The sequence below is a fragment of the Cupressus sempervirens genome, chromosome 5 (assembly GCF_028749045.1).
Source record: "Cupressus sempervirens isolate cs-2001-9-10 chromosome 5, ASM2874904v1, whole genome shotgun sequence".
Classification (NCBI taxonomy): Eukaryota; Viridiplantae; Streptophyta; class Pinopsida; order Cupressales; family Cupressaceae; genus Cupressus; species Cupressus sempervirens.
In genome coordinates, this window is record NC_143122.1 from 341,318,092 (window position 1) to 341,336,983 (window position 18,892).

The following is an 18,892-nucleotide window of genomic DNA, read 5'->3' on the forward strand; positions in this document are numbered from 1 at the left end:
CTATAAACTCTATATGTGAATATTCTTGAATTTGATCTCTACAAAATGGTGTTTATATGTCACTTAAAAAATATCATTAAAATAGTAAGAGTCATTGAAATGTTAGTTTTCTAAAATAATTTTATTTCTTTAATAATTGGATACAAACTATTATAAAACATGTATTTAATAGACATTTCCAATTGGAGAAGTGTGAGAACATATATAACTTAGCTTGAATGAATTTATCTAGATCATATGTTAGAACAAAATAGATTTTTAGATAGAAATACTCAAATTCACTTGTCCTGATAAGTCAACCTAAAAGGTGACACAACTTTGTATTTTTACCTAAGGATTTCAAATGTTTTTTAGATTTATTGAGCTTTTCCCCAAATTCCTCCCCAACCTCCCAAAAAGACACACCTCTCTAATGTTTCATCTAGTCTTTAACCACGTGATCTGCTTCCACCACAATTTCCAATTGGTTAATTTTTTGCTAGGCAATCTTAAGGTAAAACATGAGCCATTTGAAAATGGATTTCACTTTGTTAAAGGTTTTTTGTTGACATCTTTTAAAGTTAACATAAAATTGTTAATGGTTAATCAAGTCTTCATATTACGGTTTATAAAATATTTTCACATTATTTATTTTAATATATTCATATCTATATGTAGCTATTTTCTTGCCACTTTTTTAAATTTCATTATTAGTAATGGATGAAACCCTAGATTAATTATTTAGTTATTTTTGATGAATAGTCCCTTCTCTATTAATTAAAATATTAAAGTTAAATATTCACAAAAAGTAGTTAGGGGGTATAAGACCTCCTTATGAAAGTTCACATGGCACCAATGCCAGAAAACTTACAAGCTATTCATTAAAAAAATAGCATTAAAAACCTCAGGTTGTAAGAGTAGTGCTAGGTCAGGAGGAGGATTGTGGTAATCATCTGATCCCCATATATCAACAATGTTAACATGTGGGTTAGGTAGAGACCACCCATTATCTCTAGAATTTTTATCTTTATCTTTTTCCTCCTCAGTCCTAGGAGGAAAAATTTCTAGGGCTAGGTGAAGGAAAGACCATTTAGAAGAAGTGCCTTTAGGTCACGCTAAGCCACCACTAGGGATGGATCAAACAAAAACAACATGAGTAGGAGTAGGGGTACCTAAGGATCATCTAGAGCTATATCACTATAGAGAGGTTAAGTGACAATGCCAACCATCATTCCCACCACTAGGAGACCAACAGGGAGCATGGGACTGAGGAGTTTGATATTAGTGGGTGGAAGAAATATGACCTTGGCAGTGGCCACAGAGATAAGTGCAATCAAAAGAACTAGAATGTAGCAACACTCTGACCACTATACAAGGTTCATAACCACAATGACTCAACAACTCATATAGGTGAGCCACCTCAAGGGCCACCTTGTTGCCCTATACTTGAATCTTCATCATTACATTGTCACATATGAAATCTTTAGTATGAAATAGAAATATTTATATCAAGAAATATGTGAGTAAAAGAACAACATTTTAATCTTTTCATAGTGTGAATAGAATCTTCACCTTGAAAGCATGCCAAATCTGGGTATACTTGAAGAGAATTTTGGGTGAATCTTCTAGCAAGATAATATGCCAAGGAAAAGGTTCCAATCTAAAGGGCTTAAAAAATTATGAGTTCAAAGACAATATTGTTGGCCTCTCTTATATAACTGAAAGATATGTAAAAAGGACTTAGGTTGTCCACAAAAAGGACATTGAGGGTCAATAACTTCTAGATTCTTGAGCCTAGAATTTAACACACAAAACAAAGTGTGCAATCTTTTGCTTAGTGATGGTGCTCCAAATATTGTTATATCTATATCTCTAGTTTTTTCAAGAAGACTAGAGGTGCCACTATTGGTTGAGAGTATAAACCATAGGCAAGTGTGGTACCAACTAGAGGTATCCTATCTTAGGCTTATAATGAGCAAGAGGAGTACATAGATATGATTTCAAATTATTCCACCATGGTTTGATAGGTTGAATACCCATCTTGCGAAGCATGTGAGGGGAAGGAGGAAAGATCACTAGTTCAAATGTCTAATGATCTAGATGAGTTAAAAGAAACTAGACTTGCATGTCATCCCAAGTTTTGAGGCTCATAGTGACTTGGAAAATAAATATGTAGGTGTCTTGATGCAATGTTTTAAAAAATGTAGCGCACTAGCACCATGCACTTTAGCAAGTGAAACCCTTGCATAGAAAAAAGGGAAGACCAAAAAATGTTATGTTGATTCATAGATAGCCCATCCCTGAGAACATCACTAGCCCAAAAAAGCCACAACTTGATGGCTTCTCAAGATTTCTAGATCCTTTTGACAACAAAGGTACCATGGATTTGCATAGGTTCAGGAGTGATGAGAAGGGTTTGAACACAAATCCCCTTCCAAGAAAGTCTATTGATTGGGAAACTAGAAGAAATGCAATGCTTGAGAAGAATTTTCTAGGCCCCATCTCTAATGAGAACACAAATAATCCATTTGGCACATAAGGAAATAACCTTCTTTTGAGTCAAAATAAGGACAAAGCCTCCAAAATCCTTGGGAAGACCACAATACTTCTACACAACTCTGTGAAATCCATGATGATCAGCTCTAGAAGCCCAAAGAAAATCCTAAAGGATTTTTTCTAACTTCATGTAAGAGGCCTCGGAAGGAGCCCAGCAAGAGGAATAGTAAGGGTGGAAGCCATAACCTTAGAGAAAATCCGTAACTTTCTAGCCAAAGAAAGAGGCTTGGTAATTTAGTAGTCAAGTTTCTTCCCAATCTTCGCAAGGACAACATTCTAAAGATCCACAACAGAAGCTTGGAAGGAAAAGGGGATACCCAAAAAGAAGAGACCCTCTACGTATTGAATCTATTTCTATTTACACTACAAGAGCCATGGCGGGGCTGGAAGAAAAGACTATATATAACATAATATTTTTTGTCATTGAAAGGATGAACCAGAGGCCAAGCAAAAAGTGTCAAGGCATTACAAAGAATTGAAAAAAAACAAACTATTTATCCTCAATGAGAGTGAGGAATGAGTCATCGACGAAGTTCCCATTGAGAAGCTAGGTAGGTGACTTAGGCAGGGAACCCCTTATTTAGTTATTAGTATTTGTTAAGATTAATTATTATTGTGTTTCAAATTCTAGTAGATTAGAACCTAGGACCTCCTAGATAAGAGGCTTTGAATTTACCATTGTGTTGTAGGCTCTTACCTTACTTTCTTTGCTTTTTATCTAATTTGTACAATGATTAATATTTGGGCAAATACTACTTTGAAGACATTATATTTGTGTTGAGATTGACAACAAAATAAGTTTCTTTGATCCATGACTAATGTAAAAGTTATTATAAAAGAATTATAATTAATTATTATAAACATATTTTGTTAGTGATAATTGCATTTGTATTTACGCCAATTAATATGTAACTATTGTATATTTACATGTTAAGTATATGTCATCTCAATTTTGTAGAGAAAGATTGTATATAGGTTAGACTATGTCTCATGTGGTCACATTCGCTCCCCCTTTTAGCTTGACACTCAAAAGATGAGAACTCTACTCACCAAAATCTATAGGGGAGGTTTGACTTTAAAATCTACAAGCATCACCTAAAACCAATGAGAGACAAGTGTACCATTTATTCTCATGAGAAATGAATTCATGTGTGATCACTACTCATAAAATATGGGTCAATGAATTTGACTCAAAAACTATATAGTTAAATCCTGATAGCAACATCACAACAAATCTAAGTTTTATCATTATTAAATTAGTACCATCATTCTTATTTTATTTTATTTTATTAGTTTTTATAAATTTATAAATTTCATATTTAAAAAAAAATAAAAATCAACCCTTTCAAACCCTCTTCTAATTCAGAACTCATTAAAAAAAATCTCTAATAAAAAATAAAATCCAATATACTCAATATCTCTTATCTAGAGACTAAACTATAATTACATCATCCATAATGATGAATACTTGAACCATACTTTATAATTGACTAACAAGCATAGATTACATTTTACACATCGAGGCATTTTCTTCCTTTGTTTAAGGGAAACACATATGTTGAACAAAGCTCGAGCCCACACATAACCATATTCTATCATTTCATTGTCACCTCTTTACCAAGTAAAATAATTTGAACGTCCTACGCGAAACATCTAATCAAATATAGAATAATAATAAAACTTGAAGAAAAAGTCAATTGGTAATAAAAACTCTAAATTCAAAAATAAAGTCTAAGGCTTTATCATAATGAAGCTGATGAGTTTACATAATTCTCCTCGTTTGAAAATTTCACACTCTTGGGCCATATTCAGTGATCTCCATTGAAAATAATTTGACTCTTTGATTCATTTTTATTGAAGTAACAAATTAAGCCGTCTGTTCTTATTAGACCATTACATTTATATAAATGAAATACTTTCTTATAATCTACTTTAACTCATATACTAAATTAAAATTTCTCAAGACATTTAAGAACTCTTTAATATTAAAATTGTATCAATAAAAACAAAACAAACATTTATCATTTTTACATAAAAACAAAATTATAAGATATTATCGATTATTCAGTATTTACACAATTTAAAACTTCAATAGAATAATGATTAATATTTCACAGTATATGAAAGAAAGACAACCACTTCCACTTATTAAAAGGCTTCCCTTGGGTTCTCCACCCTATAATGTGGCCTTTATTGAGCTAAAAATAATCTCCTCCCTTGCTCATTTCGCCAGCCTTCAATTATTTGAGCAAAAGAAAGTGACTTCTTAATTTTTATTAGAGAGCCTTATGCCAAACATTGCTTTCATCTGCCATTAAAATAACAAAACTTTCCTTGAGCATGTAAGGAAAAGCTATAATATAGCATATTTAGGAACATCTCTTTTTCAAAATCATAAAGCAGGGCCCCTCTGATGAATGTGACTGCTTTATCTGATTCTTCCCTCTCCCCATTCTTTTACCTCATTGCTGACGAAACAACATTGTTTGCATTACACATTTTCCTCTATAAAATCACCCCATCTTGTGCAGATTTCATAATTGCATTTGATCTGCTCATTCTTGTTAACAATAGTTTGATTGAGCTTCATCTGCAAAGAGTAATAATAATCATGTCTTGCTGTGGAGGAAAATGTGGTTGTGGGTCAGACTGCAAGTGTGGCAGTGGGTGCAATGGGTAACTATCCTCTTTTTATTACTCATACTTCTCTTTCAATTCAGTACATTCCATTGCTTTTCTATAGTTTTATGGCTTTGTTGGTCTTACCAGAGCTTAACACTAAGAATCAAGTTATTTTGGAATTGATTTTTATAGATGGAAATAAATTGATTTGTAGAAGGGTTTCTGTTATTTTTTATTGTGGTGGTACAGATGCGGCATGTATCCTGATCTCAGTTATAGTGAGAGATCAGTTTCAATGGAGTTTCTGTTGGCCAGCTCTGCTTCTGACATGGGGTAAGCTATCATGGCCATTCATTTAAGTTTCATTGTTATAGTTTTCTGATTTATTCATTTAAGATTGAATATTAACTGATTGTGTTGTTGTTGATAATGTATGAAGGTATGTGGATGGAAGTATGACAGTGGGAGGAGAAAATGATTGCAAGTGTGGGGCAAACTGCTCCTGTGACAACTGCACCTGCAATAAATGATCTCAATACATTCTCTGATACTTAGTATATATAGGCTGCATGATGTTGTGCAAGATAAAGCATAAAATATATATAGACTATAATAATAAGTTGCAGCTCACTTTTCTGTTGTGTTATACCTGTGTGACTTTGTATTTAAGGGAATGGAAAGTTAGCAGTATGTGTTTTCTATTGTGGAACTTTCTAATTTTAATACAAAGCGTGCTTATTTTCATACATGTCTGGATGTGGGTAATTAGGAACGATTGCTTTCCTGGCCATCTGTTTCAATTTATCAGTAGTTCTGTTCTTTTTAGTTGTTATCATATGAATTGATTATAAGATTGAAATGGGCTTTGATAAGATTATCTGAAATTTGGGTTCATAATAAAACACAATCATCTGCAAGCATGAGTATGGTTTACAGTTGTAAAAGTATTTTATGTATGATCAGATTTATACAACTATGTAATTTTCACAAATTTATATGTTTGAGTGAGAGTGTGCTGGTAAACAGATTTGTCACTATAAAAATGATCTAATCGAATGTATGTGGCAAACTATTTACAACAGTTGGATAGGCCCTTGATATGCGACCTTACTTTGCGTTTAGAGAGGCAGCTCCCTTGTATGATATAATTGTGAAGTTTAAAAAAAATAAAAATTAAACTTTAAAAGAGCAATAGAGAGCCATTGATGACAAATGCACTAGATGACTTCAAAGTTTTCCTAGACTAACTTAAACTGTTAATTGCAACAATCAAGATCTATGCTTGAGAATTATCACTAGCACACTATTGATCAAAGATTCATAAACATCCGCACAATACCATAAAAATGCTCATTTCAAAGAGAATCAATATTTCTAACAATTCATATTCAAAAAAAAGAGAACTCAAATTGCACGTTCCTTTATTTTCTTGCACCAAGAACCTAAGAGGAATTTTTAATTATAAAGACAAAATTTGTACGCACTTTCCAAATACTATGTGCTATCTTCTGATCAAAGTTTTAGCATAGTGTTCCCTTTTTCTGAAGTCTAAAAAAAGTCCCTTTACAAAGCCAAAAATGACTCCTTATATAGACATTGAGGTTAAGAACTACTCTTTCGTGGTTAATAACTACCTTCAAAATACATGATTTGGGTGAAGTTAATTAACCTGTACAATCTTTAACCCAAAATGATAAAGATCATTGATTATAGAGATAGAAGATGAAAACCATTACATCACATGAAGGATAAGACATTTATAGAGCCTTATTATGGCTTCAAGATCTATATGCATTTGAAGACGCTTTGTAACTATTTCACAATCCTTTCCAAACTTTGACAGTTACCCTTATGGGACCAAATATTTCACCTGAAGAAAAAATAATAATGCATCCACATAATTGTGAATCATTGTGCATGCTCTTCCAAGACTTCGAATTATTCCACCAAGCTCTCTACCTTTTTACCTTATCTGTGGCTATGTTTGCATTGCGCAGTGGAGAAGAAATGCGAATAGAAATTGAGGGAGCGTGGTCTCAACTATGTCCGGGCTAGAGGTGGCACCTTCAAACTCACATGGATCACTAAATTTGTTGCCAAAATGTGTTAACAATCTTCTCCAACACTTTAATCGTGCGCAGGTTGAAGGATGTGTATAATATCCTTTTCAGTTTCTTGAATCATTTTGAGCCCTTCACCATATACAAAGCTTGTCAAAACCAACCTTCTCTTGACTATGTAATTTATCCATTGTCTCTACTTTTCAATCTTTTAGGGCTCGTTTGGCAAGCGGAATAAGAATACATGAATAGGAATATCTATTCCGAGAGTTTGGTTCACCCAGAATTTGATAGGGAATATGTATAACCTATGTTTGGTTGTGCAAAAGCGGAATTGGAATTATTTTTTTTAAATTGCTATTTAATATTTTTTTCATTATACATTTGAATGAGTTAGATTACTTTTATAGATTTTTTATTTTTATGTTTTTCAAATTTAAATTTAAGTGCTTCAAACATAGCTCTCCAACATGAGAACCTTATGGCGTTATCATTTGTGCACAACCTATAATATAATAAATATTATTAAGCTAATAAATAAATTGTTTAAATAATTTTTTAAAAGATCATTAGTCTAACGTTTAAATGTCATAATTTTTGTAATTAAGATTCAAAATTCATTAACGCATTATGGTAAGTAATTATATTAAAACAATGAAATCCTTAGCCAAATTCTTCTATTAATAAAATATTTTTAAAAACTCCATTTCTTCATTAAATTCAATGTGAGACCTTTTTGTTCCTTATGAAAAATAAAATCCTCCATTAAATTCTTTTTAATAAAAAATCATTCTTTCCAATGTAACAAATTCTTAATCAAAACTCAACTCTCCAAAATAAGGAAACGTGAAGAAACAAGTTAAAATATGGAATTTAAAAAAATAAATTAGTCAATCAATTGAAATAGTAATGAAACTAGTATAATTTATTCATCATTTTAATAGAATTAGTCACCACAATACCATCAGAAACAAGTTCCAAACAATAAAATAGTCAAATCGTTATTAAATATGTCCACCATTTCTATTCAAAATCATAAAATAAACTACAAAAGTTTCTTTGGTTTTTAACTGCATTTATGCATATGGTCCCAAAAGACTAGTATGATTGAAAAAATTATAATTCCCAACATGCCTCGAAGAAACATGTTTTCACTCTCTCAGATTCACACAACTTGCAATCAATACTTTCATGTGCTATGGATTTAGCTATGACAGATGTTGGGGGGACCTCATTGACCCACTGAAAGAAATTACAACCACTATCCTCTTGCAATATGAATTCTAAATTAGTAGTGTCCAAAACAATTAGTTGGTACAAAAATGTAAGTTCGTATAACAAAAATTAGTAATAACCTTTCTTGCATTTGGACAACAATAAAATTTACGTTTTGGATTATCCTTTGTGTGCGAGGTCTTTAGTACTACATGGCCAGTGCCACACTCACACATTGGCAAAATTAAATCCATCAAACCTATATAAAATATGAAAAAATACAAATAAAATGAAACATTCAATTAGCAAGTATTATAATAAGGAAAGTGAGGATAAATGGTTGAAGAATGACTTTCAGAAGAGATCCATAGCCACTACCATATGAGTAAATTACCTTGGGAAAACTTATAATCTCAAACAAGCTCTACAGAACTAAAGGTTTCTTATCTCAATTAAATTATGTAAAGCCCCTAAAACTTGACCACTAAATTTGTTGTTCTATATTACTTTGTCCAAACTTGTTGACATGTCTTTAGATTTCAACAAAATTTCAAAAATATCTCCAACAACCAAATAATGGCAGTCATGATGTAGCATATAAGATCTCAAATCAAGGGAGTTAAACAAAAAAAAACATTTATTTTTGAGTTGAACATCAGTGAGAACAATCATCTAAGATTCTAAATGAGTACATAAACTATGATATGTTTTAAGAACATTTAACCCAATAATACAAAATCCATGTGCCTAAATGGGATTGAGGTTGATTAGAATGAATGACTATTCAAGTAAAATATTGTATGTAATGCAATTGTGAATGCTATTATGTAGGAAGATGGACAAGTAATACTCACAGAGTGTTCACTTAATCCAAAATTCAACAGGGGAGCCTTTGCCTACTCCAAATCCACTTATTGTGAAAGAGGAATACATATTTGAAGCTCATACTACTCTTTTTAATAGTTGCCATGCATCTACTATTGTTGAGGCAAGTGAAGTAATTTTTAATCTATTCATGTCATTTATTCCATTAGCCTCTAGCATTGCTTTGAACTGGTTCTATAGATTGAGCCCTATTAGTTGCATATTTTGGATGAAGTAACAAGGGTGCACTTGATGTGAAGATATGGCTGCAAAGGTACAAGGTGTGTATTTGTTTTAAGTTGCTCAATATAGATTCTATTGCCAATGTTGTTGAATTAGAATGCACAAGCAGAAAAGAATATACATCAAATAATGATAAAGGTGACATCTTTTATGTTCTGAATTCAATCTCATATAGTTAAAAACACAACAAATGACTACAACATCATTTACAAAACTGAGACATTATTTGTCTAATATTTTTCCTTCTCCATAATTTATGAATGTGAACTACAATGTTTTCACAATAAGAATTGCTAAAGATGTGAAAAAATAATTGTTGTAGTTGCAGACTTGTTGCATATCAACTAAAAACTTGTTACACAACAATAAGTAGGTTGTTATAGAGCAACTAAAAATTATTGCACAGAAGCAAAAAAAACCTTCTTACACAACAATAATTCTTCCTTATCACCATCTAGTTCAAAACTGGCATGATTTAATTATTACTAAATCCTTCTAGTGAAGCAAGGGATTGATCATGTCATCATGATTAATTGCATAGTTAGCAAGGATGGTGATTTATTTATAACTGTCCCTATAGCTATTAAGTATTGAATAAGAATCAAAGGAGTCCAGAAATGCTTAGGCCATTTTGAAAATGTTTGTCACCCAAAAATTTTGGGGTATTCTTCGTTGTAATGGCATTAATAATCATCATCGAGTAGTCCTTAAAATAGAAAAAATTAATCTTCTAAAAGAAACTAAATATTAAAGCCTAGAGGTGAAGTTGGTATGTAATTGTAATGAACTCATTTTTTGGTCTATGATGTTATGTTGCTGGATCCATGAATTATGCAGCTTAGGCAGTCTTTAGCCTATCGGCTAGTACATTCAAAGTTTAGGTAGCATACAACATCATAAAGAATGTTGGAGAGCTGTGAATTGCCACTCGGGCATAAGAAGATTACGAATGCCACAAATGGAAAGAAACAATATATCTGGTACTTTTATAAACTTTACAACTAGAAGAAGGAACTTTATTGTTGTCTTAAATGCTTTTTATAATTTATAAAAACTCACAAGCTTAAGGCACTTTATTACTCTTTATTACACAACAATTTGTCATAGCCAGATCTTGAAACTTCCTTAAACACAGCTGAATTCATAAACTCAATTTCATAATAACTCTATAACACAAATACAAAGGTTTATTATTTAGCATTTCATCACAGTGAAATCTTAAACTTTATTACAAAAGTTGAGTTCATAAACTTCCTTACACAACAATTTGACAAAGTCATATTCAATTTCATAGAGTCAAATCTAAAATTTCTAAAATATAATCAAATCCAAAAGCACTATTATACAAATATAATCAATTCAAAAAACTCCATTACCTAACATATGAACTATTTCATTCTACTCAATTTCAAAATAACAAGATCTTCGACTGTTCAAACTCTACCATTGATCAATAAAGTATATACCTGCATGTTACATTTGACAAGATCAAATGGAGTGAGACCAACATGTGTGATTCCACAGCTAAGAATGCCTCCACATACAGAGGTTAAATAGAATTCAAACGAATTCATTTTGGTGGTATGGATCAAAAAAACTTACTAGGGATTACAAGGCCATTGAATTTAAGAGGGTGAACAACTAGTATGGCTATATATGTCAAGTCATATATCATTCAAGCTGATACATATACAAGAAAAGGGAAAAATACAGGGCTGAGCCATATATCATTCAAGTTGATATGTATACACGAAAAGGAAAAAATACAATTGTTTCAAAGGAAATAATGCAATTGTTTCATAAATTATGCAACATCAATAAACTTGATACATCTGGAATACAATACACAATACACAATTTCCGTTTACAAATTCTTAAACAGAGCAAAGTATTAAAACATGAATAAAATGTTGAAGTATAAATGCTACCAAAGTGCTCAACAAAATGTAAACACTTAATATGGAGTGCTAAATAGTTCTAAAAAAGACTGCAGATAATATAAAATACTATTTTTCTTATCTCTGAGAATATTACAATCCTCCAAATTTAAATCTAAAATAATCTTCCCTCACTGCATCATCCATCTCTAAGAACCAAATAGCTCTTGTTGGTTCTTGCATAAAATTATCAGATGCGACAATCATAGTCTTTCGACTGATTCCAGGGATGGCTTTCAAGGTAGCAAACAAATCTACAACATCTTCCTAGTATCCTCTTTATCAAATTTGATGGTGTGTGACTGTTTGATTCCCTCTCATATCTCATGGATGCTTTCAGATATTACATGTAAAGAAGCGACCATGCTTGCCTTCCTCCTCTTCGGCCTCCTTGTTTTTGGTGTTGAAAGAATGCTTCTAGCAGATGCAATGGACTTATTTGACTGAAGGAAATGTTCATCCAAATCAGCAGCACCATTCATAGGTGTATTCAAATCATCATCATTATCCAGATCAACAGCATCATCATAAGGTTACCATCTTCAACATCTTGTGGTGTTCCAGCTACACTTCCTTCTGCCATGTCATTTCCTACTATAACAACTAGACCATTAAAATAGTTGAATGGCTGCCTCCTATACACTTTTGCAGTTCTGAATTCTTTTCTCTAAACATGTTGCCAAAATTAAATAATTAGATATTTTTATGACATTAGTATTGAAAAAGACTTTGAAGAGGACATTACCTTCAGAAGTTCATCCCACATGCTATCCTTAGCATCCAGACATTGAGTTACCTCATTCCAACAAAAGCCACTAGTATTTCATAACTCCTTCATTATTCTATACCCTATCTTCCATGTTTTCAACTTATTTCTGAAATTTTCCTTTCCAAGGTTCAATTTCAACTCTTGATTGAATCTCCTCTCGATAGCACTCCATGTTTCTCTATGAAAACCTCCTTCACCTTTCCTTCCTAGGTTAACTTGCTCAAGGAGAAAATCCAATAGTTTTCTTTCCATTTCTCTAGTCCATACAACTTTTGGATTTCTACAAGAAGTTGAAGTAGGAGTAGAAATAGATGTAGCAACAGGGGTGGCAATGGGGGGCATATTAACCTCCTCATGTATGCTCATCAAAAGATTTGTGAAAGACATATTGTTGCAATAAGAAGCAGTTCTATTGCTGGAAAACATCCATAAAATAAAAGTGCACATTATATATATTGTTTAAGTCATATTAAAAAATAAAATGTAATGACAATGTAAACAAATAAACAATAAAATATAAAAGCACTTCACTGAAAATCACAGACAACTTTTCAAAAACAATGGCCCAAGAGAATAAAATTGGGTGTTGGACCATCCAAAAATATTGTTGAAGTAGTTGCAAATGCAATAAGTTTTAGTAGCATGTGTTGACTAGCGTCCTACTATTTCCCACATTCTAATGTTTAAAGGACATTACAATTAAAAAATTCAGTGTTGCCAAGAAATGAGGATGCCAGCTTGAAATGAAGAGACATAATGATGCACTATATAAGGAAGGTGTAAAGTATAAATGAAATAAATTGAATGGATATCATACAAATTACTTATTCTACCACTAAAAATGTCCCATACTAGGTAGACAAAGTGACACAATAACTAATGTGGGATGAACTATTTAATGATAAGAAATTCATGAGAAGACACAACATTTGGAAGAACACTTGATCAAATGTCCACTTTTCCATTCACAAAAGTACATAGAAAAGACCAAACCAATGAAACATAGAAACATGGTATTATGACAATGAGAGTACATAATTTAGCAAGAGAAGGGAAATTGAGATCTAGAACTAGCTGGTATCTCTCTCACAGTGAGTAATGGCAGTGAAGAAGGTTGATAAGGATTGGCTTGTGGATTGGAAGCATTGCAATTGTACTATGACTGACCCAATATTGAGCATGGAACACTATCTACTACCAAAACAACATAGCTGATATATTGGGTCTGGCTTTGAAGTACCCTTCTGTAGACCTTCTCACCATCACTACCATAAACAACTCCTTTAATGCACATAAGACATGAAAAAGAGGCCTATTGCTACAATATTCATCCAACCATGGAGAGAGGTCATAGATTCAATGGCGCTATAACAAATGGGTGTCAGTATGGACAATTGGAGCAGGTATTATAGGGAGGATAAGAAACATAAATGAAAAGGATAGTTGTTTGTAGTGATTGAGTGACAGGTTGGTTAAGTAGAAAAGCATATTTGATTTGCGTTGTTGGGCTAGTTAAATTGAATAACTTATTATGCTTAACATGATCTATGGTTTTTTTGTTACAAAACTTAATAGTTTGATATATTAAACAATGGAGATGAAGTTTCCTTGGATTGATTTGCAATGACAAATTTTCTAAACAAAACAATCAGTAACTAAGATCAGAAAACTAAATAATAAACTAAAGACCAACTAAGCTGGCCATTAAAGAAACAATAAACATCATACAAATAAGTGAACCATATGCAGGACTGTGGTAAGAAATCAATATTGAAATAGTTTTATAGAATGTTGAATCATATATATATATATATAAAAATGAATGAACATTGTATAGAAAGTGTCAATGTAGTATTCTAGCTATTCAAAATTGAAGTAGAATGTATCAATGCAAGTAAAATGATCAACTAATGTCGAGATCTATAGTCCTCCCATAAGGTAAGTGCACCAAGTTGTGGTGCCAAAAGGGGAGTATAAGTGAACTTTAACAAGAATTTGAAGATAGTTACACTCAAAATTTTAAGATATGAAAAAAAAAAAGTGGTAGTCCTTTGAATCTAGTCTCTAAACTACTAATTTTTTTCAAAATGGTTTAGTTTTAGGTCCTCAAAAAAGGGGGCCATAGAAAGTGGTATTGTTTATTCCAAAAAAACATAACACAGTACAAAGTGTGCCCCCCCTAAATTTTTAACCTTTTTTTTGAAATTCTTTAATGCTCTAGTCAAAATTTACTTAACACTATGTAGTTTATCCTAGATTTTTCGGGTAATTTTATAATGTGTATTTTTTTAATGAATTTTTTAACTAGACACATCCCAAAAATGTAAAATATCTGTCTGCTTCCCCTAGAAATGATTGAAAATTAATCTAAAATCAAAACTTCTTTTTTTCAAAGTGTGTAGAATGGAGTCTAGTTTCTAAAAAACTAAGTTGTTACAAAATTTGATGAACGAGCTAATATCTATAGCCCAATTAGTACATGTTGGTTTTTGACAAAAAATGGACATACATTCAAAAGAAATTATAGATGAAAGGCTTGAAATAGTTCAAATTAAAAATAAATTATATGGTTATATAGCCAACACAAAGACCTACAATTTCATGTAACCTAATCTCATTGAAGCTCAACCATGAGGAATCTTGAAGGAGAGCACACAAGAAAAATCAATCATTTTTTGTATGTTTGCAATAAAACATGTTTCAGACCAGTTTATAGACTCCAAATCTTTGGGTTGGATCTCCAAGGAAAAACCAAGCCTTAGGCTTGGTTTAATGCAAAGCTTTGAATAACACATATGTCCTATACCGCATGTGTGCTATAGCGTGCATGCGCTATTTAAAGCTTTTTGAATTTGGGCCTCAATATCGCGTGCACACTATAATGCACACGTACTATTGAGACCTAAATAGTGCATAGAGAGGGAAGAAGAGATTCAAAGCAAGAGAAAGAGAGAGGGGGGGGATGGTTGTGTGTGTGTGTGAGAGAGAGACAGAGATAGAGAGAAAGTAGTGGATGGGAGAGAGGAGAGAGAGGAAGTGAGAGAGAGTATGGGTGGCAGAGAGAGTATGGAATGGGAGAGAGAGGAAGTGCGAGAGAGAGTAGGGGTGGCAAAGAGAGAGTATGGAATGGGAGAGAGAGATTGAGAGTAGGGGATAGGAGAGAGAGGAAGTGAGAGAGTAGGGGTGGGAGAGAGAGTACGAGATGGGAGAGAGAGGAAGTGTGAGAGAGAGTAGGGGTGGCAAAGAGAGAGTATGGAATGGGAGAGAGAGAGAGATTGAGAGTAGGGGATGGGAGAAAGAGGAAGTGTGAGAGAGTGAGTAAGGGTGGCAGAGAGAGTACAGGATGGCAGAGAGAGATTAAGAGTAGGGGATGGGAGAGAGAGAGAGTAGGCAGTGGGAGAGGGAGAATGAGAGAGAGGAGGATGAGAGTGCATGTGTGTGAAAGAGAGAGAGTAGGGAATGGGAGAGAGGAGAGAGAGATAGAGCGAGAGAGTAGGGGATGGGAGAGAAAGAGAGTAGGCAGTGGGAGAGGGAGACAGAGGAGGATGAGAGTGTGTGCAAGAGAGAGAGTAGGGGATGGGAGAGAGTGTGAGAGAGAGTAGGGGTGGTAGAGAGAGAGTGAGAGTAGGGGATGGGAGAGAGAGTAGAGAGGGAGAGAGTGAGAGAGAGAGAGAGACAGTAGGCAGTGGGAGAGGGAGTGGGAGGGAGAGAGAGAGGGGGGATAGGAGTGTGTGAGAGATCTAGAGAGTAGGGGATGGGAGAGGAGGGAGAGGGGGGATGGGAGTGTGTATCAGTGAAAGAGAGAGTTTAGGGGAGGGAGAGGGGGGAGAGAGAGAGAGAGTAGGGGATGGAGGAGAGAGAGTAGGTAGTGGGAGAGGGAGAGAGAGAGGGGCAATGAGAATGTGTGTAAGAGAGACAGAGTAGGGGATGGGAGAGAGGAAGAGTGAGAGTAGGGGATGGGAGAGAGTGAGAGAGAGAGTAGGGGATGGGAGAGAGATTAGAGAGGGAGAGACAGTACTTAAGAGAGATATAGTAGGCAGTGGGAGAGGCAGTGGGAGAGGGGGAGAGAGAGGGGGGATGGGAGTGTGTGTGACAAATCTAGAGAGTAGGGGATGGGAGAGGAGAGAGAGAGGGGAGATGGGAGAGTGTGTGTCTATGAAAGAGAGAGATTAGGGGATGGGAGAGGGGATAGAGAGAGTAGTGGATGGGGGAGAGAGATTAGGCAATGGGAGAGGGAGTGGGAGAGGGAGAGAGAGGGGAAATGGGAATGTGTGTAAGAGAGAGAGTAGGGGATGAGAGAGAGTGTGAGAGTGTGAGAGAGAGTAGGGGGTGGTAGAGAGAGCTCCTACAGGATGGGAGATAGAGAGAGAGAGAGAGTAGGGGATGGGAGAGAGTGTGAGAGAGAGTAGGGGATGAGAGAGAGAGTGTGAGAGTAAGGGATGAGAGAGAGAGAGTAGAGAGGGAGAGACAAAACTTGAGAGAGAGAGAGATAGTAGGTGGTGGGAGAGGGAGTGGGAGAGGGAGAGAGAGAGGGAGGATGGGAGTGTGTGTGATAGATCTAGAGAGTAGGGGATGGGAGAGAAGAGAGAGAGGGGGATGGGAGTGTGTGTGTATTTGTGAAAGAGAGAGAGCAGGGGATGGGAGAGGGGAGAGAGAGTAGGCAGTGGGAGAGGGAGTGGGAGAGGGAGAGAGAGACAGTAAATGGAAATGTGTGTAAGAGAGAGAGTAAGAGATGGAAGAGAGTGTGAGAGAGAGTAGGGGGTGGCAAAGAGAGAGAGTAGGGAATGGGAAAGAGAGAGAGTGAGAGTAGGGGATGGGAGAGAGTGTGAAAGAGAGTAGGGGATGGGAGAGAGAGGAAGAGTAGGGGATGGGAGAAATAGAGTAGAGAGGGAGAGCGAGAGTGAGAGAGAGAGATAGTAGGTGGTGGGAGAGGGAGTGGGAGAGGGAGAGAGAGAGGGGGGATGGGAGTGTGTGTGAGAGATCTAGAGAATAGGGGATGGGAGAGGAGAGAGAGAGGGGGGATGGGAATGTGTATCTATAAAAGAGAGAGTTTAGGGGATGGGAGAGGGGGTAGAGAGAGAGAGAGAGAGAGAGAGAGAGAGAGAGAGTAGGTGGTGGGAGAGGGAGATAGAGGGGGGATGGGAGTGTGTGTAAGAGAGAGTGAGAGTAGGGGATGGGAGAGAGAGAGTGGAGAGGGAGAGAGAGAGTGACAGAGAGAGATAGTAGGCAGTGGGAGAGGGAGAGAGAGAGAGGGGATGGTAGTGTGTGTGAGTGATATAGAGATTAGTGGATGGGAGAGGAGAGAGGGTGAGAGAGAGAGTAGGTGGTGGGAGAGGGAGAGGGAGAGAGAGAGAGAGAGAGAGAGAGAGAGAGAGAGAGAGAGAGAGAGTAGGGAATGAGAGAGAGAGAGAGTAACCTGAGAGAGAGAGAGGGGATGGGAGTGTGTGAGATAGAGAGAGTAGGGGATGGGAGAGGAGAGAGGGTGAGAGAGAGTAGGTAGTGGGAGAAGGAGAGAGAGAGTAGGGGATGGAAGAGGAGAGAGAGTAGGGGGTGGGAGGGGAGGGAGAGAGAGAGAGCGAGAGAGAGTAGAGGATGAGAGAGGATAGAGAGTGAGAGAGTAGGGGATGGGAGAGAGAGAGAGAGTGAGAGAGACTAGGCGATGGGAGAGGGAGTAGGAGAGGGAGAGTGAGAGAGAGAGTAGGGGATGGGAGAGGAGAGAGAGACTGAGAGAGAGTAGGGGATGGGGGAGAGAGAGAGAGAGAGAGAGAGAGAGAGAGAGAGAGAGTACGAGATGGGGGATGGTGAGATAGGGAGAGATGTGTTTTGACATAGTGCATACACACTATGTAAAATAACCCAAAAATGGTCACAAAGCAAGTTTGGGTCCCATTTCATCCATTCTCTACTTTTTGTCTGTTGTGCATTCTATTGTTTTGATAGAAAATGCGGGTTTCAAGCTGTTGGAAGTTAGCAAACACTATTTGAAGACTTTTTGAATCTAGCAAACACCAAATTCAATAATTGGATATGCTATTTGAAGGATTTTTGAATATTCTTTCTATAGAAAAGGTTAGTGCAATCCTTTTTAAATATTGTTTGTTGATATATAGATACAAATTTGATTATAATTTGACATGTTGTTTAATATATAGTGAATTCATTAAAATTTGTATGTTTGATTGAAATGTTATTTCGAAATGGTTAGAAATTTGACAAGTTGTTTGATATATATTGTGTATTCATTGAAATAATTGTAATTTTTATATATATTTGAATGATTTGTAATTTACACATTGTAAATAATTCATATGTTTGAATAATTTGACATGTAGAAATCATCATCATGCCAAATGAAGATAGGGAGAGAGATTTGGCAATTAAAAGAGATAAAATGAAACTACTACGTGAACAAAGAAAATTGCAAAGCAATAATGAAGAATTGACTTTTGAAGAGAATCAAGAACCACTAATACAAAGAAACAAAGATAAAAATTGGAAAGACAAAGAGAACGAATGAGATTGTTACACTCAAGAAGAAAATTTAATTGTGAAGCTACACCATCTTCCAATGTTGGAGTCATATCATCCTCTCATGTTGAAGAGACACTAATTTGTAGATTTGACGATGTACACACTCCATCATGTCA

At 35.1% G+C, this 18,892-nt stretch overlaps 1 protein-coding gene across 1 annotated transcript; it reads left to right on the forward strand.

Annotated features, from left to right (window-relative positions):
* Positions 1-5,054: 5,054 nt before the first annotated feature.
* Positions 5,055-5,901, forward strand: LOC149556092 (metallothionein-like protein type 2). Its single transcript, XM_089833735.1, has 3 exons — positions 5,055-5,211; positions 5,407-5,490; positions 5,597-5,901. Exons 1-3 carry the CDS (start codon positions 5,147-5,149, stop codon positions 5,685-5,687), a joined length of 240 nt encoding a protein of 79 aa, XP_089689861.1. The 5' UTR covers positions 5,055-5,146; the 3' UTR covers positions 5,688-5,901.
* The last annotated feature ends 12,991 nt before the right edge of the window (positions 5,902-18,892 follow it).